Raw genomic sequence first — 23,024 nt, 5'->3', positions numbered from 1 at the left:
AAGCAGGAGGCTTGCTACGAGGCTGACAGCACTACAAACGCCGGCCGACACCTCTCAAGCAACAAGCCTGGACACTCACACGGACCTAACGGACCTGTACCAATTGCTAGCCGGGAGGGCAATATTATGGGCGCGCTCGCAAAGTCCCAAGTACATATTATGAGGTCTAAAGGGATAGAAGTATCGCAAGAGGTAGCAAACGAGATGGCAGCAAGCTTTTCAACCTCTCGATTTCAGGACGCGCTGAAGGACTGGGTAGTCGCGGACAACCAGAGCCTTCGCGTAATAGAAACGCCGCAGTTTCGAGCCATGATTGCGGCCGTGAGCCCGCTAGCCGAAGCTCTCCTTTGGCGTAGCCACCAAACGCTCCAGGATCATATTATTACTGAGTACAATACATACATACCAGCTATTGCCAACTACCTTCGCGAAGCCCGGTCGCTTATACACGTGTCATTCGACAACTGGACTTCAACTGGTGGGCAGTATGCTTTTACTGGCCTCTGCGTACATTACCTTAACAGCGAGGGCAAGCTAGTTGACCACCTGCTTGGGTTGCCTGAGCTACACGGGGCGCACACTGGCAATAATATTGCCGCTGCAGCAACAACAATACTTCGGCTATTTGGCGTTGACAACGCGAGGGTTGGGTACTTTGTGCTTGACAACGCAAGTAACAATGATACTGCAGTTGAGTCCTTAGCAGAGGAGTTTGGCTTTATCGCAAGCGAGCGGCGGCTGCGGTGCTGCTGCCATATACTCAACCTAAGCGCACAATTAGTAATTTGGGGCAAAGACCGTAGCGCGTACGAGAATGAAGCCGCACACCTTGAGGAAGAGGAGAAGTACATGGATGAGTGGCGCAAATACGGTCCTGTTGGCGTCCTCTTTGACGTGATTGCGTCTATCTGTACGCCTCAAACTCGACAACTACTAGAGCGCCTACAGTGCGAGGAGGCAGAGTCTCTAGGTGTTACACCCCACATCCGGCAGCTTGTGAAGCCTGTTAAGACACGCTGGAATAGCTATTTCAACACGTTTGTCCGTGCAGCTGAGCTACACGGCCCTATCGATGGCTATATTGAGTGTAAACTTGAGGAGCATAGTGCTGCAACAGCAACCTCACGACGCCGGAAGAATCGTGAGCAGCTCCCTGCTGCCCAGCCACGGTTATATATACGCGAAGGGGGTCTAAACGGCAAGGACTGGGCGACAATAACAGAATACATTCGACTCCTTGAGCCATTTGCCGAAGCTACACGGCTACTTGAAGGTCGCGGCCGACACGGCCGACACGGCGCTATATGGGAAGTTCTAGTAACGTTTGAGTGGCTTCTTGACCAGCTTGAGGCTCTCAAAGACCGCCTTAAGGATGTAAATTACGAAGATCTAGATGCGCCTGAAGATCATCTTATTACAAACGTTAACCTTGCGCATTGTAAGCTTGCTGAGTACTACGCAAAATTCGATAACGCGCCTGTCTACTACACTGCTACAATACTACACCCGCACTACAAACACCACCTCTCAGCGCTCTGGAAGGTGCCTGACACCCATGTCACTGCCCGTGACGGTGTCCACTATCGCGACGGCTGGCTTGACAATAACCACCGGGCATTCCTGCGCATGTGGCAGGGGCGGAAGGACTCTGCAGCCACTTCAGCTCACACTGTAACGCCGCCGCGTAAGAAGCCCCGGCTAGGGATTTCAACGTCGCGATCAGCTTTTCTACAGTCGTCAATTGAGCAAAGCACACGGCAGTTAGAGGCAAGCCTTGCTGAGGATGAGTATGAGATATGGAAGCGGCAACCAGCGTTAGCTGAGGAGGATTGGCTGTCTCTTAATCCGCTTCTATACTGGGAGTCAGTTGCTGGGCAGTTCCCTATACTCTCAAAGTTCGCTATTGACGTCCTAACAATACCAGCAGCAGCGGCAGACTGTGAGCGGACTTTCAGCGAGCTTGGCGACATGTTAGGCACCCGGAGACTCCATATGAAGCCAGAGCTTATTTCAGCTTTGCAGAGCTTGAAGAGCTGGAAGAGGCTTGGTATACAGCCAACAACTACCTCAGCTTCTGGACTAGCGCGCACACTATCAGAGGAAGAAATCTCAAAAGTACAGGAGCATTTATCTCAGTTCGACGTCAGGTAACTCAGTTCAGTCAGTCCAGTCAGTCCGCAGGCCGCGGCGACGTCAGTTCAGTCAGTCAGTTTTAGTTTAATTGAAAAGTCTTGGCAGTCAGTCCAGTCCAGTTCAGTGACCTCAGGACGTCAGTTCAGTCAGTCCAGAGAGCTCCGGACTGACTGAACTGACTGATAGCAACTCTGGAGTACCCCCAGGACATCATATCATGGCTACTAAAAGCCGTCAAAGAAAAGGATGTCTCTGCCCCCCAAACTGCAGCCGCCTTGGAAGATGACTCACGATTGATGATTATCGCTGGAAGGTAACTCATAGTCCAAAAGCTCATATACAACCGCTCACACCATTTAGCGAGACCACAGCCGTAACCCTCGCCACCGCCCTCTTCTACCTCGCCAAATATCCCGCAAAGCAGACGAAACTTCAACATCTCCTCAACCAATCAATGCCAGGCGGCTTCATGGACTGGTCCTACGAAAAAGCAAAGTCAATCTCCTACCTCGATGACATCATTAATGAGACACTGCGCCTCCAACCAGCACTAATGACAGGCGGCGCGCGCGAAACACCGGCAAAAGGCGTTCAAATAGACGACACCTACATCCCCGGTAACACAAACGTCGTCATACCCGTTTCTCTCATTCAACGCGACCCGCGGTGGTGGCAACAAGCCGAGGAGTTTGTCCCTGAGCGCTTTGGCGAGTTAAAACAGGAGATGGAGACGGAAGGGGCGCCGTATCTACCTTTTTCGCTTGGTGAGCTACCTTACTTGCGATACAAATGCTGAGAGTCGTGGAAGCTGACACTCATACGTAGGTGTGTATAGTTGTCCGGGGAAGAATCTAGCCATGATGAGTCTGCGGACTGCGCTTTCGATGATAGCAATGAGTTTTGATGTTGGGTTTGCGCCAGGGGAGACGGGTGTGCGGTTTGAAGAGGAGAAGTTGGATACGTTGACCGTGACGCTTCCGCCTCTTTACTTGAAGTTTACACCAAGGGAGAGCATATGAGATCTAAATATCGACTTACGTCAACAAGACTTTAAAGGGGACGTGGGTGGCAAGAATTGGGGACTTCTGTGTTCATGTTGGAAAATTAGGTGTCGTTTGGTGTACGTTTATAGTCATTTGCAGAACATTAAACAATCTTCAATTTGGCCAATATTTCATACTAGCGAGCATACTTCCTCACATGCTCTCATTTCCTTAATGGACATGCAACAACCGTTACCCCGAACAAGGTTGGTCTGGTAGTCTCCAAGCCACGCAAGACAATAGCTGTCTTCAAGGTCTGTGCATGTTTGCTACCCAGCTTCGATGTCTGTCCCTCAAAAGCCCTTTGAAGCAGACCGAAAGCTTCCTCGCGATGGTTTCGAGCAGCCAAGACTTGCCCAAGCTTCGCCATAGTCCACAAAGAATCCACATGGCCCATACCTAGCAGTGTCGTCCGTCCTTTCAGGCAAGCACGAAAGAACTCTTCCGCTTTGTCCAGATTTCCAAGGCCGAGGTACCATTTGCCAATGTCGCCTTTCGTCCAGAGAGGATGGAGATGCACGACTCCAAGCGCCCTTTCTTGTCCACTGAGTGCTTGTTGGTGCAAAGAGAGCGCCTCGGTCAGCTTGCCGTTCTTTCGATAAGCGTGTGCGAGTGTGTTGAGCGTCCAGATAATCTCCAGATGGTCGTTAGGAAGTATCTGGTGAAGCGATCTCAGCGCCTTTTGATGCTGCTTCTCAGCATTCTCGTAGTCATGTAGATGGCGATGTACGCGGCCCATCTCGTTGACTGTCCAGAGTGTCTCGAGACTTTGCCCACCTAGTTGTGTTTCTTGTATGTTCAAAACATGGGAATGTAGGTCTAGCGATCGTTGGAAGTCGTTCTTCTGGTCGTAGAGAATGCCAAGTGCACTCATGATCCAGCAATTGTCTAACTGAGTACACTTATGTCGCCTTTGGTCTAGTGCAGCCTCGAACCATGCGATGCCTTGATCCAACATGTTGTTCTGGGTAAGGACTCTGGCCACATCTCGCATTATCATCAGCTTCTCGAGATGGCTTAGCCAGAGTTCTTGATGTCCGACTCTTCCTTGCGTCTGCAACCGGTCGATTCTGAGTAATGCGCGCACCAACGGCCCAGTCCAGTAAATATATTGGCTTGCATGTGCATTAGGAGAAGACTGCATCCAGGAGTTCAACACCGATTGAGATCCTAGAATCTTGCTCATCGAGAAACCGCGCTGACTGTCCCATCTCATACGATCGAGGAGCCACTTCTCTAGAACTGCCGGAGCAGTCACAAAAGTCAGAATCAGTGCTTGGAGACTTTCGTCGCAAGAAGCTTGTAGTAGATGGTCCAGCCAGAACAATGTCGCATATTGTATGAGATGCGATCCAGATGGTTGTGCAATCAGTTGCCGCAGACAGATTTCGGCGAGGCCATGATGGATCTCCGCTTCGTCGACATGAAAGCCACGTATCTCCAGATTCGAAGTTTGCTGAAGCAAGAATTCCCGTGCGGAATGATGTTGCAGCTGTATAATTCTGGTAGCGTTGTCGATCTTTATGAATGGGGCGCATATTTCGAGCACGACGTTTTGAAACGGTGTTTGAAGCCGGTCCTGCTCGACAGTCTCTTGGTTGAAACTCAGCAAGCATTCCAGCTCGACCCAAGTCAATGGCCGAGCTATACAGCAGATCCGTTGAAGGACAGTTTCCGCAAGCTTCCGCTTGTAGGGGTGATCATGTGCCAGTGTCCATAAACACTTTTCGTAATATGCGTCGATACCGGCTGGTAATCCGCTAAGGATCCCTGATACCTCACCTGGATTTGTAGCCCCTTTCAGACTTTCCGTAGCACGAGCAGCCCAAAGGAACATTCCGTCCGCTCTTTGCGCCAAGGTATTCGCGACATTTTCTTCAAATGCAATGTCGTTTAGCATTAGCCTCGCCACCGACTGCCGAGAAAAGCGATCGATGTCTTGACGGGTTCTGGTACCATCAAGCGCAATGATGGGCCCAAATCCAAAATTCAGTCTAATCTGCGGTACATCCCTGCTGAAGACAATTACGTGTACGGTGGCCGCACTGGCAAGTAAACCCTTGATTGCAATTGCAACATCAGTGACGCCGTCGCACTCATCCAAACCATCTAAGACTATGTTGAGTTGACGTGGCCTTGTTGCCATCTTTTTTACAACCCCTAAAGGATCATCCAGATGCGACATGCGCGAATGGCCAAACCTTCTAGAGCTCTCGTAGGTACGTACCAGGGTCGGATTTATTGTTTGACTTTGGTATACAATCTGGGCAATTATTGCGGCTGCTAAGGTCTCCGAAGGATGTTGTTGTCGAATTGACTTGTTGAAAAAGAAGAAAGCAGTCATACATTGCTTGCTGGTGTCAAAATCAGTGAGATGTTGCACTACGTGTGCAGCCAACACCGTTTTTCCAGTTCCAGACGTGCCCGAGATCCACAACAAGGAACTTTCGCTACAGTCTCTCCATTCGCGGAACTTGGTATCGTCAAGGATCCAGGTGCCAGTACCTTCCATTTTCTTCCCGCTATGCGTCACAAGATCTGCGGATACGTCATGCGGAGCTATCCAGTCTAATATGCTGGCTTTCTAAGTGATGATCAGCAAGTAAATAACTTTGATAGTCACAGATCTCAACCTACCATTTGCTTCGATGGATGCACCACTGCAAGCTCAGGTTTGTGCGAACGGAGAGTGGACTGCTGTTTCGAGTTCGCTACAAGTTGCTGCTGTACCTCTCGCCGATGACAATATGTAATTAGGTCGTCCAGGCACTTTGTACGTCTGCTCAGGCTGACCAAACTCTCGTTGAAGTCCGACTCGAAATTTCGCTAGAGCGCGCGAATGACAAAAACAAAACCTTGCGATACAACTTAGCAGAAAGTCATTGATTGCGAATGTAAGATCTTACTACTTTTCTTCAATACCTGGCGCGCCTTTCTAAGCACGTCAATGATATCTGAGTATGTAGAAGCTAACGCAGTGGCGAAGTGATCGTCTACTTCAAATAGATCCTCGTATCGCGCGTATAGGCAAACCTGTGAGCCTAGTCTTTCTAGCATATCGATACCTTTCTGAAAGTAGCGAGATGCTGAAGATGCCATCTATCCATGTCAATCATATCCACTAAAATGTTGGATACACACCCTTACCTCCAGCAGAACACGCAGTGAACCCCAGATGATGGCCGCCACTGGCACACCCTGTGACAAAATATCAACAGATTTCGCGTACCTTTCAATGAACAATATGAAGGGCTCTAGTCGGGCATCAATCTGGCGGACGGCGCTCCTAGGGTTATGTCTCTCGTTCAAGACTTGTATGGTGGAATCAAGCTCCAGGAGTGTTGCTGTGTCGGTCGCGATTAGCTGCTTCCTCTGGTCAACAAACGCTTCTGTGTTTAGTTTGGACAACATAGTTGCTGGTCTCTGATGAAGCTTCTCGACTTCAGAGTTGACAGTCTTGATCAAATATAAGACAATAACTTGTATGTTAGGGCTCCCGCAGAAGGCGTCTGGGTAGCTTACAGCCCCCCTCCCCAACGCACACTAAGTACATACTGTGGTAGAGGGATAGCCTCAATAGTCAGAAGAGAGGCTGCCGACCCGCAATCGGTAGAGAGTAGAGAACAAGAAGGTATCCGAACAATAAACGGTAGTATTAAGAATGGTGTACGACAAGATGATCCCTGATGTCGAGCTTCTCCTCGCGGAGTCGCCCTAAAATACTCAACCCTAGCGCCGATTACCTAACGCCGAACACGTGACAAGCTACTACACCACAATACCTAAGCGAGATGCAGTAGCACCAGGCTGCGCAGTGCTATTACTATTGATGCTTTAGATCATGTCAACAAAATACGTGTGAGTTTGGTTGTGGAGGGTAGACAGGCGAGGAAGGCATGCCGCTCCGCGGGCCTTCCACAAACGAATGACGTTTTGCCACTCACGTCTTAACTAGGCAGTACCACGCATTCGTCGCATCTGGCGTTCACAACATCAACCTCGCATTCTCCCTAGCAAGCCTGCATGATAGCCGGTCAGACTGAATATGTCTTGGAGCGAAAGTTTGCAGCTATCGGCGTACTCCACTGACCCTCTAGATGCTAGACTGGTAGTCAACCACAGGCAGTATGCACGCCTACAACTTACGATCAGCGCTTTTCTTTTCCCTTCGCAAGCCTTGGTACTCTGCCTTGTGTAGCAATCAAGCAGACTGCTTATGTGCGTCGACAAGGACTTCCAGCCATTGCGCGTCCTGATCGGTCAGCTGCAGGTGACGAGCACACTGTGCTGCAAGCCATATAAGCCTGGAATTGCGGCCTCATCAACCATAGCCTCCTATGTTCGCAAGCTACCACATGGTTTTTGCCTTTCTCACAGATTTCGAGTGGTTTTGCGTATTGCGAACATAGCCTTTTCGCTTTTTTCTATCTCCACGCCTCGACACCACCACAGATGTCAATGAGCAAGCTGAGCGAGCTCAGCCAATTGGCTTGCTCAGCCAATTGAGCGGAGGCCAGCAGCTCGCTCGGCTCGCTCGGATTGGCTGAAACAGGGCTGTCAGCTCGCTCGGCTTGATGGGCTCAGTCCCGATTAGGAAAGTTATATAGAAACCTTGGTGTTGAGTTTCTCAGCTAATATCCCACTTATGTACACCGTATTTCGCGTCCATCTCCTCATCGCTGATAACCCCCTTTACAGGCACCTCACCACTGCCAAATCCAGCTCTTATCCATCGTCGATCGCACTGTATTGCTGCTAGAAGTTGCGGAGAAATGCTGCGCCGACGGGGCTCGAGGAGGTCACCCAGCTCGCTGAATAAGCGCTCACACTCACAGCTTGAGCCTGGGATTGATAGCATGTCGATAGCAAATTTGCTAAGGCTAGGGTGGCGATCGCGGAGTTCTACCCAGTATTTTATAGGGTCGACGCCCTCGCCAGCGATCGGTTCGCTGCGTTTCCAAGCCTCATATTCATCTTCCTCGTTCTCCGTAAGCCCTGCAGGCTCAATAAAGTTGTTGATAAAGTTGCCGCAATTTCTGGAGCATTAACGCGTGTTCTTTTTGCTGGCATTATAGCAACGGCGAGGTAGATAGTAGCTGCAAATAGAGACGCGTTGATGGAGTATAGATGAGTGTGGTGGGTGATAAGTAGTAAGTGAAGTGTCGCAAAAGGAGAATATTGTTGCCAGGCGGTTAGCCGGAAATTTAGTAGCTTATTTGCTAGAAATATAGCAAAAAAGAGTGTATTTTATGTTATAACTAGGTTTCGAACTTACGCACTACACCTAAAAATCATCGTGAGATTGCCCCTCCACCAAGTCCTTCAGCCCCAAGTTTCCAACCGCCCCATCTAACCAAGCTAAGCAAGCTGACTGAGCGAGCGCCTATCCCTAAGCTCGCTCGGCTTGCAAGCGCGCATTGCGCGCTCAGCTCATTCGGCTTGGTCAAAACGTCCAAGCCGAGCGAGCTGAGCGAGCCGGCTCGCTCGTTGACAAGTATGGACACCACGAATATTTTGACAAGAGCTCTACCGAGCTCTTTCGGCTCTTGCATCATCAGCGAAGATGGCTTACTCCTGTCATGGGAGCGCTTACTCGAAATTCAGATCTCGTGGAAGTGGAGTCTTATCTGGGGGTGTTTTTTCGGAAACCATCACGCTCCCCAGATTTGTTCACTTGATGTCAGAGTTGGGCGTTCCTGGGCCAAGGCCAAGAGGGCGCCTCATTCTGAGCAGTACATGGTACGAGGAAGTTGGCAAAGGTGCTCAATTCCAAGTGTTCAGGCATTCGGAAGTGGAGATTGTGGCGAAGCGAGTGCGTCTTGAAGTCATGGCAAATGACAATCCGGGCCAACTTCAGGACTTGGAGTTCGAGATTCGGGCACTGGCCAATTCGAAGATATATGAACATCCTAATATCATAGACTTATTGGATTGGGGATACGATACCATCCACGAACTACCCCCCGATGATCAAGATCTTAGGAACTTACAAATGCCATTGAGGGTTCCTGTACTGTACGTGGAGCCGGCGGTAGAACGGTCACTCGACAAGTTTCTGGAGGCCTCATGAACATGGATCACCCGCAGCCAGATCTGTAGGGACATTGCTGCCGGTCTAGAGTGCCTCAGGGACTGCCGTATCATACATAATGATCTGAAATCGGAAAATGTGCTGGTTTTTAGAGAGGGTGACAAATCGGACATTACGGCAAAATTGGCAGACTTTGGATTCGCTACTGATCCCCAGAAGAACAAGAGCTTGACGTTCGCTTCTTATGGGAGAACAAAGGCCTGGAAACCTCCTGAATCATTGGATTACGACCACAGTCCGCAACAATCAATTAAGTGGGTCCTAGAAGGTTCAGATTGGATTGATTGATTACCGCTTTAAGCCTAGTAGTTACCTATAGGAGTTTAAGCCCTACCTAGATAGGTAAGTGGGTCTAGGAGAGTGACCGGATTGAATTGATTGTTGCGGAGTCTAATTACGACCCTGTACGCCATAAAACCTGTAACGAAGACCTACTGTTCAAGTCAGAGAGCTATGCTTACGGAATGCTTGCCCTATATACGTTATTTTCACCACCCGGCCGGTCTTTTTCACTCCCGTTTAGTCGAGAGAAATATCACCGAGAACATGAAATCAACATTCGAGTGAAGAGTGATGATCTGAGTGTATCCCAGCAAGACATGCGCGCCACATGGGTTGCTATCGAGTCTAGCTTTCTTGCAGAGCACCCAGAGGACCGTCATCATGTGTCACTTTCAGAGCTGGAATTTTCCGCAACCGTACTGCCAGCTGGGTATGGCGGCACACAAGAGCCAAGACACTCATCAAGTAGCATATGCTAACAGTTGCTAGAAGCTTTGTATCGAACCAGGAGCAGCGCATATTGCCCCGTCGAAGACCACCACTTTACAACAAAGGATGGAGATTTTATATCAAGTTACAACCTGAGCTATTCCAACTTCTCAATACGGGTGTATCCACTGAATTGCAAGGCTATCCAGGAGATATTCTCTTTGGCATGGCGCTTAGCCGGGCGAGTGCAAAACTCAAAGAATACCACAGCGATGTAAAAAGCCTGATAAATGGAGCGACTGCCGTAGCTCAGCCCTCAATTCGCGCTGAAGGAATTGTAATGCGGATAAATTCTGCCATACCAGGCGGTGGTTCCGAAAAACACGCGCATACGCCTAATCCCAACCTTTACGAAGCCGCAGCATCTGGCTCAATCACGGCATTTTCAGACCTTCGGAAGTCTGATACCAATAAGGCTAGAACGGCCGAGCAAGTGTTTCGATGCAAAGGCGGATATAATCGCGAAAGCATTCTTGCAGCCAGATTCGAGTATACCGCTATCAAACAGAAGATCATATCCTCCGCCAACAGCAGTACCTCTCTCGCTCCTAGTGAGCTTTGCATTACAATCGGGCCAGATGAAATTTATGACGACCATTCTGACCCTCGGAATACGCTCTTACATCTCGCCGCTGCTTTCGGTGTGTGTGAAGCGATCATCCATTTGACAGAGGATAAGCATCTAGACTTGAATGCTCGAAATACGGAAGACGAGACACCGCTTTATAAAGCTAGCATAGCGGGACAGTATGAAGCCACCGTACTATTGCTAAATCTAGGTGCAGATCCTTCCATCTGCGTGAGAAGAACGCAAGTTACGTGCCTACATTGGCTTTTCGTGTTCGATCCATCACGCATGAGTGAAGTTGCCCGCGAATTGATGTCACATGGCACTCTTGTAGACAAATATGCAAGACCACTTGTCAATGGAAACTACATCTTTGAGGAATCTGTTCACTATCCTTTCCACTGGCCTATTGGGGCCCATACTTGTCAACAATTCGGCTAGCCTGATGGCCGGATGGCTGGATACCTATTTTCCTCAAGCCAACCAGCCGGCCGCAGGCCTCTTAAAATATGATGAAGGTGGAGAAACGTGTGTGAACTTGTTGTATTGGAGCTACGGGAGGAGGGAGAATATCTATGGTGCGCGCACGGAGCAGCTGACTAATCAGTGCCTGGCCAATCAGAGCGCGGGAAGCCTGATTCACCGTGAATACTAGTGAAGGCTCTCACCGCGTCTCGACAAAATAGGTATCCGCCCGGCTGAAGGGGGGCCAAAAAGCTTGATGGCTTGAGGTGGCCTGATTGGTGGGTAGCATGTAGGCGCGTGGGCGTTAGTGGGCGTTGAGGCAGCTAGTTTTGCAGTAAAAGCCATCTCACGATAGTTTTATGGTGTTGTAGTTTAGCTTAGTAAGCCACGCAGATCATCCTCATGGACGCGTCGTGCCATATACACAGTATTTTCCGCCCCATCCACCCACGCTCTATATATTAAATTTGTTTAATATTTCATCACTATCTACTTGCCGTCGCCCTTATGCCTAACGCCCCCAAAAATCCCGCCAAACGTGGTGGTTCTGGCGCGTCACAACGCCCAAAGAAACGCGCCAAAGGCACCGCTAGTCAGCCTATTAATATTAACTCCTAGGAGCCACCAGAACCGTTAAAATCTCCTTCTCCTCTACCTCTCGCGAACGCCTTTCAAGCCCTAGTGAGCGCGTCCTAGGCCCCTACATTCGAAGCGCGAATTCGAGAGTTGCGCGCTGCAGACTCTATTACTGCACCACCTAAAGGCAGCGAGCATGCCACCGCGGCGGCTTTAGAAGCGCCTAATAAGGAGAGCGAGGAGGAAATTGAAGCGTTTAACGCTTATCTTATAGACAATCATAACGGCATAGATTAGAGTCGCTTAAAGAAGTTTTAGCTGCTACTCTCTACCTACAAATACAAGAAAAGCTAGGTCTATTAATATAGCTATCGCGTCGCTTCTCGCAGCGATCTAGCTCGAATTTTGTAGATTTGTCACCTTTGCTTTCGTAGCAAGGCCACCGACTTTAGGCGCGGGATCTTCTATACTACGAGCTTAATATTAGCTGCTAAGCGTTACCTGTTACGGGTCCATGGCCCCCATATCGATAAGATTCTTATCTTATCGGACTAGCGCCTTGGCGCCCACAGCATAAGTTCGGGCTCACAACGTAGATAGCTCGATAGCTTGTATCTTGTCAAATCCAATCTTTCTTGATCGATCCCTCACATTACCTAGCTAATAAGAAGGTTAGCTATAAGATAGTGGCGCCTAGAAAGACACTAAAGATAAGGCTAGAAAGCAGTGTTTATAGCGCGCTGTAAGCTAGCAAACTACTCGCCTAAGCAGTCGCTAACTAGCTTAGCGGCTTTAATATTTAGCAGTTTTAGCTTACAGCTATAGGGTGGCTTATTAAGAATAATTACCTACTTTCTAAGTTCGAAAAGCCTGCTGTCACGGTAATCACCCTGATTCCCTGACACCTACGCTGGCAAATGGGTCGGGGTGTGGTTGGGGTTGGGTTAGAAATTTTGCGACCCCAACCCAACCCCAACCCATTTGTCAGCGCCAAGCTTAGGGTTGGGTTGGGGTTGGGTTGGGGTCGCACGGACCATGGGTTAGGGTTGGGTTATAGTAAAAAAATTGCAAGATGTATAATATAGATTTCAATAAAAGAAAAGTTTATATAGTATCACAGTAGATTAACACAGTGTAGCATTAACTAGTTTCATTTATAATATACAGAGGCTTCGCCAGCTAGCATTTAAGCACGTGTATCTAGATATATCTTATAATCTAGAGAAAAGCTAGTAACTCGCGCGCAAAGTAGCGCCTAGCCAATTGAGAATCCTTCTCTTGAATAGTAACCCTCTTTGCGTGAATAGCATTGATGTTGCAGTCTATAAAAGTTATTAAATGAAAAATAGTATAGGGTAGATAGACTATACCCTCAAAATAACCAACTAAGAAAGCTTCTGTAGCTTCCTGAAGAGCTTCGATTGCAGATCGTTGAAAGCGGATATCGGCCTTGTGCACCTGTGCAAATTCGCGCACTACGCGGGAAAAGGGGAGTTTTCGCAAGAGTAGTTCAAAACCTCTCTGGTATCTCTTGATTTCCCGTAATGCGACAGCTAAGCTAAATTAGAAAATAGCTGTGATAAACGACTGTGATAACCTACTGCCTGCCTTAAACTTGCGCTTCTTCTTAACAGCTACAGGTGCCTTTCGCGTAGACTTTCCTGCTACTTGACGTCTAGCCTTACTAGCAAGGGCCTTCTGAGCCGGCTTGCCGCCAGTAACTGTCTTGCCATCAGGACCACCCCGGCCGGCTTTACCGGTGACCTTAGGCCGTGGTTTTGTCCTTGCCATTGCGTAGTAGAGTAGATGATGAACGTAGGCGACGTATGTGATTAATTACTGTGATAAATGTGGTCGACAATTAAGAAAGTAGTAGGCTGAAAGAGTTAGGTAGCTGGAAAGTTTGGGCGACGGCAATTTCCCGATTTCCGCACTAGTAAAGGCAGCAGCGCACGGACTGCATGACGTAATTTGCTGTTTCACGATCGCATACAACCATTTCTGTTGCAAAATCAGTAGCGAGCATATCATACAAACGTGTTAAACTGCTGTGATAAACGCCGAGCTCGCGCATGCGTACAGCCCAAAAATGAAGGAATCATCGATGTGTTGATCATTTTGGGTAATTTCCGCGTTTTCGCGCTAGCGCAGGCAGCAGCGCACGGACCATTTCTAGGTGAGCATAATGCTGTCTACCCATTTCTCCAGCCCCTGACGCCCAGTAACTCCCAACACCTAATAACTCTCTTTACTACATTGAAAACACCCCATTTACAACAGCGCATTATCACAGTCCCCGCCATGCCTGTCGCGAAAGAGCAAGTCGGCGACGTACCTGAAGGCCTAGTTCCAGCCATCAAACTTGAACCTCCGCCTGGGTTCGAACAAGATGAGTGGGAGCAGCTTACCGATGTAATAATCACAGCCATTTATCACAGCTTATGCTAATATAAGCAGGGATTTGCGTGTGAAGCTGACGAGATTGACGGTATCTTAGATCAAAGAGGTAGTGGGGGTTCACGAAAAGGCCGACCTATCAATTTGAGCGTCCCCTATACTGGCTCTCTGAGTGGTAGCGCCCGTGCTATTGCTCAACGTGAACGCAAAGCTCTTTTCGATAAAGAGGAGAAGGTACTTGAAAGCGTTAGAACAGCCGACCGCTCCGCGAAGTACCAACTGAAGAAATCGCTTTTGCAACAGCCTAAGTATAAATTAGCAAATAGTGCTAGACAGGCTAAGCTGCTAGAGAAAGAGTGGGATATACTTTCAGAGAAGCGGTTTACCCAGAAAAAGTCTGGTAAGTTATCACAGCTGTTTATCATAGACATCTGCTAATAGACTATCCCAAGTGGCGAAGGATATACTAGCAATACCAATTGCTCAGGTTGGGGTTGAAAGAGTTTTCAATGTTGCTAAGGATGTTATTGGTAGTCGGAGGCACCGACTATCTGCCCGGACAATACAGCAGATAATGGTTCTTAAGGATACAATATCTCAAGAGGAAGAACAGGGTCTAGACTACCTAGTTGCTCAATTAGGGGAGGATGGAGAGCCAATTGACGAGGTTAATGATCTTTTTGAGCTTCCAGCCTCGTTAGAGCATACCTTCGATATAGATGAGGAGAACCAGACTACAGAAGAAGAGTCGGAGGAAGAGGTCCAGGAGGAGCGTCAATTGCCACCTCGAAAGCGCCAGCGTCCTCAGCGCTACCGTGATAATTAGCTGTGTTAATATATCTCGTTTTATGTATCTAATATATCATCAACGTGTACACATTATCTTAATTAAGTGTTGTTCCGTTAAAGTACCCAAAAAATATAACCCAACCCCAACCCAACCCAACCCAACCCAAGCCCAACCCTACCACTTGGTCTGTGCGACCCCAGCCCAGCCCTAACCCATGGTCTGTGCGACCCCAACCCAACCCTAACCCATGGTCTGTGCGACCCCAACCCAACCCCAACCCAAGACTGGGTATACCCAACCCATTTGTCAGCGTACTGACACCTGAACGGCCATAGACGCTAGGTGCTCCCGTAAGCACCTGGCATCTGTTGATTAGCTAAGAGCAGCTAAGACCCCGCGCTAAGCGCACAGGCCCCGCTTATATCTGCTCACCGCAACTTGAACCTGTTCTGTTTCCTTACGCAACGTCTTGTATCTACACTGGATAGTAACTACGATCAATAAAGAACTGTAAAGACTATCTTCTGTCTGTGTTCGACTGCGACGTAGTCTCTCGTGACACCTGCCTTTCGCGCTATAATAGCCCTCGCTAACCTACTTACTAAGGACGCGCTTTAGAGCTCTTATAATAGCGTTGCGCGATACGTTATACGCCTCTACGACTACCTGTTGCCACTAGTTGTTAAGGAACTTTCACGATTAGTAACTAAGATCTACCTAAGCTTTGACGGATGGACGACAAAGGGCGGCAAGAAGGGCTTTCTTAGTATCGTCACCTACTACGTCACGGCCGACGGCAAGCTTCGCGACTTGCCTATCGCGCTACCTTAACTTATAGGCGCCTATACTGGTGAGAGGATAGCTAAGGTGGTACTAATAATTTTACAGAAGTTTAAAATAAACACGCGCAAGATTAGTTACTTCGTGCTTAATAACGCTAGCAATAACGACTCTATGATACAAGCGATTGCGCACAAACTAGAGTGGGATTTTGACCCTATCTACCGCCGCCTCCGCTGCGGCCCTTACACGCTTAATCTTATTAGCTAGGTGCTCCTTTAGGGTAGGATACGCTGACAAATGGGTTGGGTATACCCAGTCTTGGGTTGGGGTTGGGTTGGGGTCGCACAGACCATGGGTTAGGGTTGGGTTGGGGTCGCACAGACCATGGGTTAGGGCTGGGCTGGGGTCGCACAGACCAAGTGGTAGGGTTGGGCTTGGGTTGGGTTGGGTTGGGTTGGGGTTGGGTTATATTTTTTGGGTACTTTAACGGAACAACACTTAATTAAGATAATGTGTACACGTTGATGATATATTAGATACATAAAACGAGATATATTAACACAGCTAATTATCACGGTAGCGCTGAGGACGCTGGCGCTTTCGAGGTGGCAATTGACGCTCCTCCTGGACCTCTTCCTCCGACTCTTCTTCTGTAGTCTGGTTCTCCTCATCTATATCGAAGGTATGCTCTAACGAGGCTGGAAGCTCAAAAAGATCATTAACCTCGTCAATTGGCTCTCCATCCTCCCCTAATTGAGCAACTAGGTAGTCTAGACCCTGTTCTTCCTCTTGAGATATTGTATCCTTAAGAACCATTATCTGCTGTATTGTCCGGGCAGATAGTCGGTGCCTCCGACTACCAATAACATCCTTAGCAACATTGAAAACTCTTTCAACCCCAACCTGAGCAATTGGTATTGCTAGTATATCCTTCGCCACTTGGGATAGTCTATTAGCAGATGTCTATGATAAACAGCTGTGATAACTTACCAGACTTTTTCTGGGTAAACCGCTTCTCTGAAAGTATATCCCACTCTTTCTCTAGCAGCTTAGCCTGTCTAGCACTATTTGCTAATTTATACTTAGGCTGTTGCAAAAGCGATTTCTTCAGTTGGTACTTCGCGGAGCGGTCGGCTGTTCTAACGCTTTCAAGTACCTTCTCCTCTTTATCGAAAAGAGCTTTGCGTTCACGTTGAGCAATAGCACGGGCGCTACCACTCAGAGAGCCAGTATAGGGGACGCTCAAATTGATAGGTCGGCCTTTTCGTGAACCCCCACTACCTCTTTGATCTAAGATACCGTCAATCTCGTCAGCTTCACACGCAAATCCCTGCTTATATTAGCATAAGCTGTGATAAATGGCTGTGATTATTACATCGGTAAGCTGCTCCCACTCATCTTGTTCGAACCCAGGCGGAGGTTCAAGTTTGATGGCTGGAACTAGGCCTTCAGGTACGTCGCCGACTTGCTCTTTCGCGACAGGCATGGCGGGGACTGTGATAATGCGCTGTTGTAAATGGGGTGTTTTCAATGTAGTAAAGAGAGTTATTAGGTGTTGGGAGTTACTGGGCGTCAGGGGCTGGAGAAATGGGTAGACAGCATTATGCTCACCTAGAAATGGTCCGTGCGCTGCTGCCTGCGCTAGCGCGAAAACGCGGAAATTACCCAAAATGATCAACACATCGATGATTCCTTCATTTTTGGGCTGTACGCATGCGCGAGCTCGGCGTTTATCACAGCAGTTTAACACGTTTGTATGATATGCTCGCTACTGATTTTGCAACAGAAATGGTTGTATGCGATCGTGAAACAGCAAATTACGTCATGCAGTCCGTGCGCTGCTGCCTTTACTAGTGCGGAAATCGGGAAATTGCCGTCGCCCAAACTTTCCAGCTACCTAACTCTTTCAGCCTACTACTTTCTTAATTGTCGACCACATTTATCACAGTAATTAATCACATACGTCGCCTACGTTCATCATCTACTCTACTACGCAATGGCAAGGACAAAACCACGGCCTAAGGTCACCGGTAAAGCCGGCCGGGGTGGTCCTGATGGCAAGACAGTTACTGGCGGCAAGCCGGCTCAGAAGGCCCTTGCTAGTAAGGCTAGACGTCAAGTAGCAGGAAAGTCTACGCGAAAGGCACCTGTAGCTGTTAAGAAGAAGCGCAAGTTTAAGGCAGGCAGTAGGTTATCACAGTCGTTTATCACAGCTATTTTCTAATTTAGCTTAGCTGTCGCATTACGGGAAATCAAGAGATACCAGAGAGGTTTTGAACTACTCTTGCGAAAACTCCCCTTTTCCCGCGTAGTGCGCGAATTTGCACAGGTGCACAAGGCCGATATCCGCTTTCAACGATCTGCAATCGAAGCTCTTCAGGAAGCTACAGAAGCTTTCTTAGTTGGTTATTTTGAGGGTATAGTCTATCTACCCTATACTATTTTTCATTTAATAACTTTTATAGACTGCAACATCAATGCTATTCACGCAAAGAGGGTTACTATTCAAGAGAAGGATTCTCAATTGGCTAGGCGCTACTTTGCGCGCGAGTTACTAGCTTTTCTCTAGATTATAAGATATATCTAGATACACGTGCTTAAATGCTAGCTGGCGAAGCCTCTGTATATTATAAATGAAACTAGTTAATGCTACACTGTGTTAATCTACTGTGATACTATATAAACTTTTCTTTTATTGAAATCTATATTATACATCTTGCAATTTTTTTACTATAACCCAACCCTAACCCATGGTCCGTGCGACCCCAACCCAACCCAACCCAACCCTAAGCTTGGCGTTGACAAATGGGTTGGGGTTGGGTTGGGGTCGCAAAATTTCTAACCCAACCCCAACCACACCCCGACCCATTTGCCAGCGTAGCTACGATACTCTATCCTTGCTACAAAACATATTGCGATACACAGTAGGAGCCTGCGGGGCTAGTGTTAAATAATTACAATTTTTAAGCTTTATAGGCAACGTATAAAGGCTTACTAAGGCCTCGTATATAGCTACGTGTTAGAACAAGGTCTCCTCTGGTGGTATGACTACCATAGGCGACCGAGTAGAGGTACGAAAGGTAACCCTGTATTGGATTGAACTTCACTAAGAGCTATTGTTCTATCTACTTGTTGTTATGATGATCTTAGGACGTACATGACAGATCATCATTCCGCGTCGGTCCTTCTGCTCGGGCTTACTCCACGAACCTCACCTCGCCGACCTGGACTGAACCTAACATATTCTTAACACTCCCCTCAGGGCAGGTCCGGTCCAAGGACAACTCCTAATTGGTTCTTGAATCTCTCGAATGCGACTCGCTGCAATGGCTTTGTCATTCCATCAGCCACCATGTCTGCAGTTGGAACGTAGGCCACATCGAGTTTGCCTTGTTCTGCTAGGTCTCGGATAAAATGATAACAGACGTCGATGTGCTTTGATCTTTCGTGAAGGTGAGGGTTCTTTGTAAGTGCAATGGCACCCTGGTTGTCTCCTAGCATCTGGACCTTGTTGGTGTCTTTTCCAATGTACTTTGGGAACCCAAGATCTCTAAACATTTGAGCAATCCACTGGCCTTGCTTGCAGCATGTTGATAGTGCGATGTATTCAGATTCGCAGCTTGACGTTGCAACAGACCGTTGCTTCTTGCTAGACCATGATATTGGACCTCCGTAGAACATTGCAGTGCTCCCTGAAACGCTCTTTCGGTCTACCATGTCGCTTGCCCAGTCAGCATCAGAGTAGATGACAAATTGCGAGTGTACTCCCCCTGGTCCGTAGCGTAGCTTCAATGTCACTGTCGACCTTAGATATCGTAGCAGGTTCTTCAACGCATGGCCATGGTGTTCTGCTGGATCGCTCATGTATTGGCTTAGCTTTCCGAGGGTGAATGCAATGTCTGGACGTGTAAGAACCATAGCAAACATAAGGCTCCCTATCACTTGCTGGTATTCAGTGATGTCGATTCGGGTGTCGTTGTCAGTGGCTGGCCTAAATGAAGTGTAATCTGCAGATGGAATCTTCTTGTCTCTGTGTTGTTTGCTAGACATTCCAAACTTGTCAAGTACTGCGTGTAGGTACTGTTCTTGATCGAGGTAGATTGTGCGGCGCTTTCTGTCTCGCGTAACTCGTACTCCAAGGATCTTATGAATCTCCCCCAGGTTCTTGGTGTTGAATCTTCCAGAAAGCTTCTCGTAGAACCAATCAATTTGAGCTCGATCTTTTGCAGCAGCAGCAATGTCATCAACGTAGACGAGGATACGGAGTTGTTTTTCTTTGTGGATAAACATGCACGGGTCTGCGAGGCTTTGTACGAATCCCCATGCCAGAAGTTCTTTCTTTATCAACAAGTTCCAGTCGCGAGCAGCCTGTTTGAGTCCGTATAAGCTGCGGAGAACTCTAAGGACGTATCCTTTTTTGACTTCTACTCCTTGGGGTTGCTTAAGAAAGATCTCTTCCTTCAAGTGCGACTCTGTGAATGCATTCTTAATGTCAAAGTGGAAACATTCCAGGTTTTCCGCTGCGACAGTGGCCATAAACAGACGTAAGGTGTCCATGCGGACTGTCGGGGCAAAAGTCTCGTTGTAGTCTGTTCCGTGTGCTTGCGTAAAACCTCTTGCCACAAGGCGTGCCTTAAACCTCTCAACAGTCCCGTCGAGATTCGTTTTGACTGTAAAAACCCACTTTGAATCAACCATGTTCGCGTCTTTTGGCTTTGGAACTTCCTCCCAGGTTCGATTCTCTATTAACGCGATTATCTCTTCAAGTATTGCTGCTTTCCATTGCTTTCCATACTTTGGGTCGTTGATAGCTTGCTCGTGTGTCTGGGGGATCTGGATTCCTGCGATCTCGGTTGCTGCGAAAGCCTTCTCAGATAGTCGTGTTTGCTCTTCTGTAAGGCCAACTTGGGCTAGCATAGCTTTAACGATCTTGCTAAATCTCTCGTCCTCAACAATCTCTTCGTTAGACCTCTTCCGTTTGGCTTGTCTAGTGAAGTATCGTGGAATCTCCTTTTCTCGTACAGACTGGGTACACGGTTCTTCGGGCCCCTCTTCGTTCACAAGATTAGGAACCCGCTCATCAGATGGTGCAGTAGGAGGAATAGTAGTTAGCCTCCTTGGTCTTCCTCTGTGACGCTTCACTGGTTCATGAGTTAGCTCTGCCGAAGATGGTTCCATTAGGTTCTCGGAAACTGGTTCTATTGGTTCTGCAGGAGATGGTTCATTGGTTCGGTAGGAGATGGTTCCATTGGTTCTGCAGGAGATGGTTCCATTCGTTCGGTAGGAGTTGGTTCCATTCGTTCGGCAGGAGATAATTCTAGATCCTTCCTAGGTCTTCCTCTTGGTTTTCGGTCTGGCATCGTATTCTGCGTTCCTTGTGGTCCAGCTGGTATGTTTCGCAGTCGTAGTTCAACTTTCCCTCCAGGGGTGTATTCGTCCACAATCGCTTGTCCTTGAGGTGTATCCAAGCTCTGGCGAATAGAACTTGAACTGCTTATTTGTTGTCTCAGAATATCCATAAATACTCCAATTCTGCACGGTCCACGAGCTTGTCATGTCGTTGGTCTGCTGGAATCGTTTTAGGGTTGATGTACGAATAGCATTTGCTCCCATATACACGGATGTGGTCAATGGATGGTTTCGTTCCTGTGAATGCCTCTTCAGGACTGACTTGCTTTCCATTGATCATAGGTCCTGTGTTTGTACGGTTGCGTAGGTATGCGTCTGCTTCGACAGCTTCATCCAAAACTCAATTGGTAAACCAGCGTCTTTCAACATTGCTCTCATATCAGCTTCAGCAGTTTGGATGTTTCGCTCGGCTGGTCCATTCTGGTGTGAGGAAGCAATTGTTGTAGGCTGAATTTCCACGCCTTGTGTAATCTCCATTCCTCAGCTTGCTGTAGAAGTTCTGGTGCATTGTCGGTTCCAGCAGCTTTGACTTTCTCGCCAGTTTGATGTTCTACAAAGGTCTTCCAGATTCGGAGTTCCCGTTGTGCGTCTCCTTTTTCTTCAGCGGGATAACCCAGTTTTCCGCGTGTAGCTATCAATAATTTGGAGGAACCACTGTTTCCTCGTAGAGATGTTGGAAAGGGTCAGCAATGTCAAACTGTACTAAGGCTAGCTTCGTGGCCTTGTGCTCTCTTAGCTGCTTAGGGATGCTGTTCTTCATCTTTGTCAGGGAACACACTTCGCAGATTTCAATCTTCTCTGGAACTTGAATCTTCTTCTGGAGAGTTGTAACTTCGTGGAGTTTGGCAATCTTTGTAGGTCTAGGTGTGCGAAACGTCTGTGATACAGCAGGTATCTCTCCTTTTCATTAACCTTAAGCTCGCTCTTAACTGGTGTATGGGGTTCCGTGCCTAGGAATGCTGTCTCGTGGTATCCATCGGCAATGTGTGACACTACGTAGAGGCCGTCGTCCATAGTTGCTTTAATAATGATCTCCTTTCCTAGTTTGAAGCATAGTACGTGTGAATTGAAACGACCCTTCAGGCCTGCTGCGCAAATTCTTCTCCTGATAACAAATTGACTCCAAGGTTAGGTACAAGCAGTACTTCTGACAACCATGTCGACGATCCGTCTTTACACACCACTTGAGCTTCTCCTTTCCAGTCTGCATATAATTCTCCCCTCCAACCCGAACTAGTCTTCGCTTGATCTTCATCATTCGTCTAAACAATGAGGGTTGGTCAGACATGTGGGAGAGGCGCCAGTGTCGGCAGCCCAAGTAGATGGAGAGGCCTTACCGACAATGTCTTTTGAGAGACGGCATGTCTCAATTTCCTCGGTTCAGAGTCTGAGGTCTCGGATAATTCATCTGACTCTGAATTGACTTCTTCGGCTCCATATGCTTTGCCAGTCTTTTTGTGAGAATTCCTTTGCTTGAGTGTCTTAATAGGCGGCTTAGATGATTTCTTAGCGTCGTATTCCTTAAGGAGCTTTCGAGCTCTCTCACGTCTTGGACAGTCTCGTACGCCATGGGCTCCGTCACAAGGAAGCATTGGACCATAAACTTAGTACCAGATTCGGAGTCAGACGATAGTGGTGAGCTCTTGTGATTTCGGCGCTTGTAAGGCGGAACATACTTCTCCGTCTTCCGGAATGCTGGGAGAGCTTTTTCGTCGGCGTCTTGCTGGTCTCGAACCTCCTTCTCTTCCAGAAACTTAAGTTTCTGTTCAACCGTAAGGTTAAGTTGGGCGTTTAAGGTGTCAATCGTAGTCTTAAATTCTTTCGGGAGTGATCTAATAAGAACGAGTAGTAGTGCAGAGTCCTTGTAAGCTCCGTTGGTGTCAGCGTCTGCTGCTACGAGTTTGCGTCGGTATTCCTTTAGCTTTTCCCATGATCAACAATTGTGTTCCAGGATTGAATGTGAACGTTTGAATTCTGGTCATGTAAATGTTGGCGGTT

At 48.0% G+C, this 23,024-nt stretch overlaps 14 protein-coding genes across 14 annotated transcripts in view; 5 read left to right on the top strand and 9 right to left on the bottom strand.

The window, feature by feature from the left end:
- Window positions 1-204: 204 nt before the first annotated feature.
- PtrM4_128540 (uncharacterized protein) lies at window positions 205-2,151 on the top strand (the record flags this gene model as incomplete). Its single annotated transcript, XM_066108885.1, has 1 exon — window positions 205-2,151. One exon carries the CDS (start codon window positions 205-207, stop codon window positions 2,149-2,151), a length of 1,947 nt encoding a protein of 648 aa, XP_065960877.1.
- A 278-nt stretch (window positions 2,152-2,429) lies between these two features.
- PtrM4_128530 (CypX, Cytochrome P450) lies at window positions 2,430-3,152 on the top strand (the record flags this gene model as incomplete). Its single annotated transcript, XM_066108884.1, has 3 exons — window positions 2,430-2,446; window positions 2,494-2,897; window positions 2,959-3,152. The coding sequence occupies 3 exons, from the start codon at window positions 2,430-2,432 to the stop codon at window positions 3,150-3,152; spliced, it is 615 nt and encodes a 204-aa protein (XP_065960876.1).
- A 187-nt stretch (window positions 3,153-3,339) lies between these two features.
- PtrM4_128520 (uncharacterized protein) lies at window positions 3,340-5,322 on the bottom strand (the record flags this gene model as incomplete). Its single annotated transcript, XM_066108883.1, has 1 exon — window positions 3,340-5,322. The coding sequence occupies one exon, from the start codon at window positions 5,320-5,322 to the stop codon at window positions 3,340-3,342; it is 1,983 nt and encodes a 660-aa protein (XP_065960875.1).
- A 680-nt stretch (window positions 5,323-6,002) lies between these two features.
- PtrM4_128510 (uncharacterized protein) lies at window positions 6,003-6,587 on the bottom strand (the record flags this gene model as incomplete). Its single annotated transcript, XM_066108882.1, has 3 exons — window positions 6,003-6,031; window positions 6,083-6,275; window positions 6,324-6,587. 3 exons carry the CDS (start codon window positions 6,585-6,587, stop codon window positions 6,003-6,005), a joined length of 486 nt encoding a protein of 161 aa, XP_065960874.1.
- A 1,216-nt stretch (window positions 6,588-7,803) lies between these two features.
- On the bottom strand, window positions 7,804-9,281 carry PtrM4_128500 (uncharacterized protein; the record flags this gene model as incomplete). Its single annotated transcript, XM_066108881.1, has 2 exons — window positions 7,804-8,171; window positions 9,167-9,281. 2 exons carry the CDS (start codon window positions 9,279-9,281, stop codon window positions 7,804-7,806), a joined length of 483 nt encoding a protein of 160 aa, XP_065960873.1.
- Window positions 9,282-9,866: 585 nt separating this feature from the next.
- PtrM4_128490 (ankyrin repeat domain containing protein) lies at window positions 9,867-11,047 on the top strand (the record flags this gene model as incomplete). The annotated part of the gene is made up of 2 exons (XM_066108880.1): window positions 9,867-9,979; window positions 10,039-11,047. The coding sequence occupies 2 exons, from the start codon at window positions 9,867-9,869 to the stop codon at window positions 11,045-11,047; spliced, it is 1,122 nt and encodes a 373-aa protein (XP_065960872.1).
- A 1,818-nt stretch (window positions 11,048-12,865) lies between these two features.
- Window positions 12,866-13,438, bottom strand: PtrM4_128480 (HHT1, Histones H3 and H4; the record flags this gene model as incomplete). The annotated part of the gene is made up of 3 exons (XM_001942140.2): window positions 12,866-12,969; window positions 13,018-13,200; window positions 13,249-13,438. The coding sequence occupies 3 exons, from the start codon at window positions 13,436-13,438 to the stop codon at window positions 12,866-12,868; spliced, it is 477 nt and encodes a 158-aa protein (XP_001942175.2).
- A 510-nt stretch (window positions 13,439-13,948) lies between these two features.
- PtrM4_128470 (Dimer-Tnp-hAT domain containing protein) lies at window positions 13,949-14,870 on the top strand (the record flags this gene model as incomplete). Its single annotated transcript, XM_001942139.2, has 3 exons — window positions 13,949-14,059; window positions 14,105-14,444; window positions 14,497-14,870. 3 exons carry the CDS (start codon window positions 13,949-13,951, stop codon window positions 14,868-14,870), a joined length of 825 nt encoding a protein of 274 aa, XP_001942174.1.
- A 1,311-nt stretch (window positions 14,871-16,181) lies between these two features.
- PtrM4_128460 (Dimer-Tnp-hAT domain containing protein) lies at window positions 16,182-17,103 on the bottom strand (the record flags this gene model as incomplete). The annotated part of the gene is made up of 3 exons (XM_066108879.1): window positions 16,182-16,555; window positions 16,608-16,947; window positions 16,993-17,103. The coding sequence occupies 3 exons, from the start codon at window positions 17,101-17,103 to the stop codon at window positions 16,182-16,184; spliced, it is 825 nt and encodes a 274-aa protein (XP_065960871.1).
- Window positions 17,104-17,613: 510 nt separating this feature from the next.
- On the top strand, window positions 17,614-18,186 carry PtrM4_128450 (HHT1, Histones H3 and H4; the record flags this gene model as incomplete). The annotated part of the gene is made up of 3 exons (XM_066108878.1): window positions 17,614-17,803; window positions 17,852-18,034; window positions 18,083-18,186. 3 exons carry the CDS (start codon window positions 17,614-17,616, stop codon window positions 18,184-18,186), a joined length of 477 nt encoding a protein of 158 aa, XP_065960870.1.
- Window positions 18,187-18,875: 689 nt separating this feature from the next.
- Window positions 18,876-20,795, bottom strand: PtrM4_128440 (uncharacterized protein; the record flags this gene model as incomplete). The annotated part of the gene is made up of 1 exon (XM_066108877.1): window positions 18,876-20,795. The coding sequence occupies one exon, from the start codon at window positions 20,793-20,795 to the stop codon at window positions 18,876-18,878; it is 1,920 nt and encodes a 639-aa protein (XP_065960869.1).
- Window positions 20,796-20,815: 20 nt separating this feature from the next.
- PtrM4_128430 (uncharacterized protein) lies at window positions 20,816-21,503 on the bottom strand (the record flags this gene model as incomplete). The annotated part of the gene is made up of 3 exons (XM_066108876.1): window positions 20,816-21,107; window positions 21,143-21,341; window positions 21,380-21,503. The coding sequence occupies 3 exons, from the start codon at window positions 21,501-21,503 to the stop codon at window positions 20,816-20,818; spliced, it is 615 nt and encodes a 204-aa protein (XP_065960868.1).
- Window positions 21,504-21,660: 157 nt separating this feature from the next.
- Window positions 21,661-22,040, bottom strand: PtrM4_128420 (uncharacterized protein; the record flags this gene model as incomplete). Its single annotated transcript, XM_066108875.1, has 2 exons — window positions 21,661-21,903; window positions 21,939-22,040. 2 exons carry the CDS (start codon window positions 22,038-22,040, stop codon window positions 21,661-21,663), a joined length of 345 nt encoding a protein of 114 aa, XP_065960867.1.
- Window positions 22,041-22,105: 65 nt separating this feature from the next.
- The window catches only part of PtrM4_128410 (UBN2 multi-domain protein), a gene marked incomplete at both ends in the record, with an annotated part of 4,561 nt that continues 3,642 nt past the window's right edge, over window positions 22,106-23,024 (bottom strand). The window contains 3 exons of the mRNA XM_066108874.1: window positions 22,106-22,288; window positions 22,364-22,519; window positions 22,573-22,947. Of these exons, the coding sequence (XP_065960866.1) occupies window positions 22,106-22,288; window positions 22,364-22,519; window positions 22,573-22,947 (714 nt within the window). The remainder of the gene's footprint in view (window positions 22,289-22,363; window positions 22,520-22,572; window positions 22,948-23,024) is intronic.

The sequence above is a fragment of the Pyrenophora tritici-repentis genome, chromosome 7, assembly GCF_003171515.1.
Source record: "Pyrenophora tritici-repentis strain M4 chromosome 7, whole genome shotgun sequence".
Classification (NCBI taxonomy): domain Eukaryota; kingdom Fungi; phylum Ascomycota; class Dothideomycetes; order Pleosporales; family Pleosporaceae; genus Pyrenophora; species Pyrenophora tritici-repentis.
Note: the sequence above shows the minus strand (reverse complement) of the source record. Positions and strands in the feature narration are given on the sequence as shown.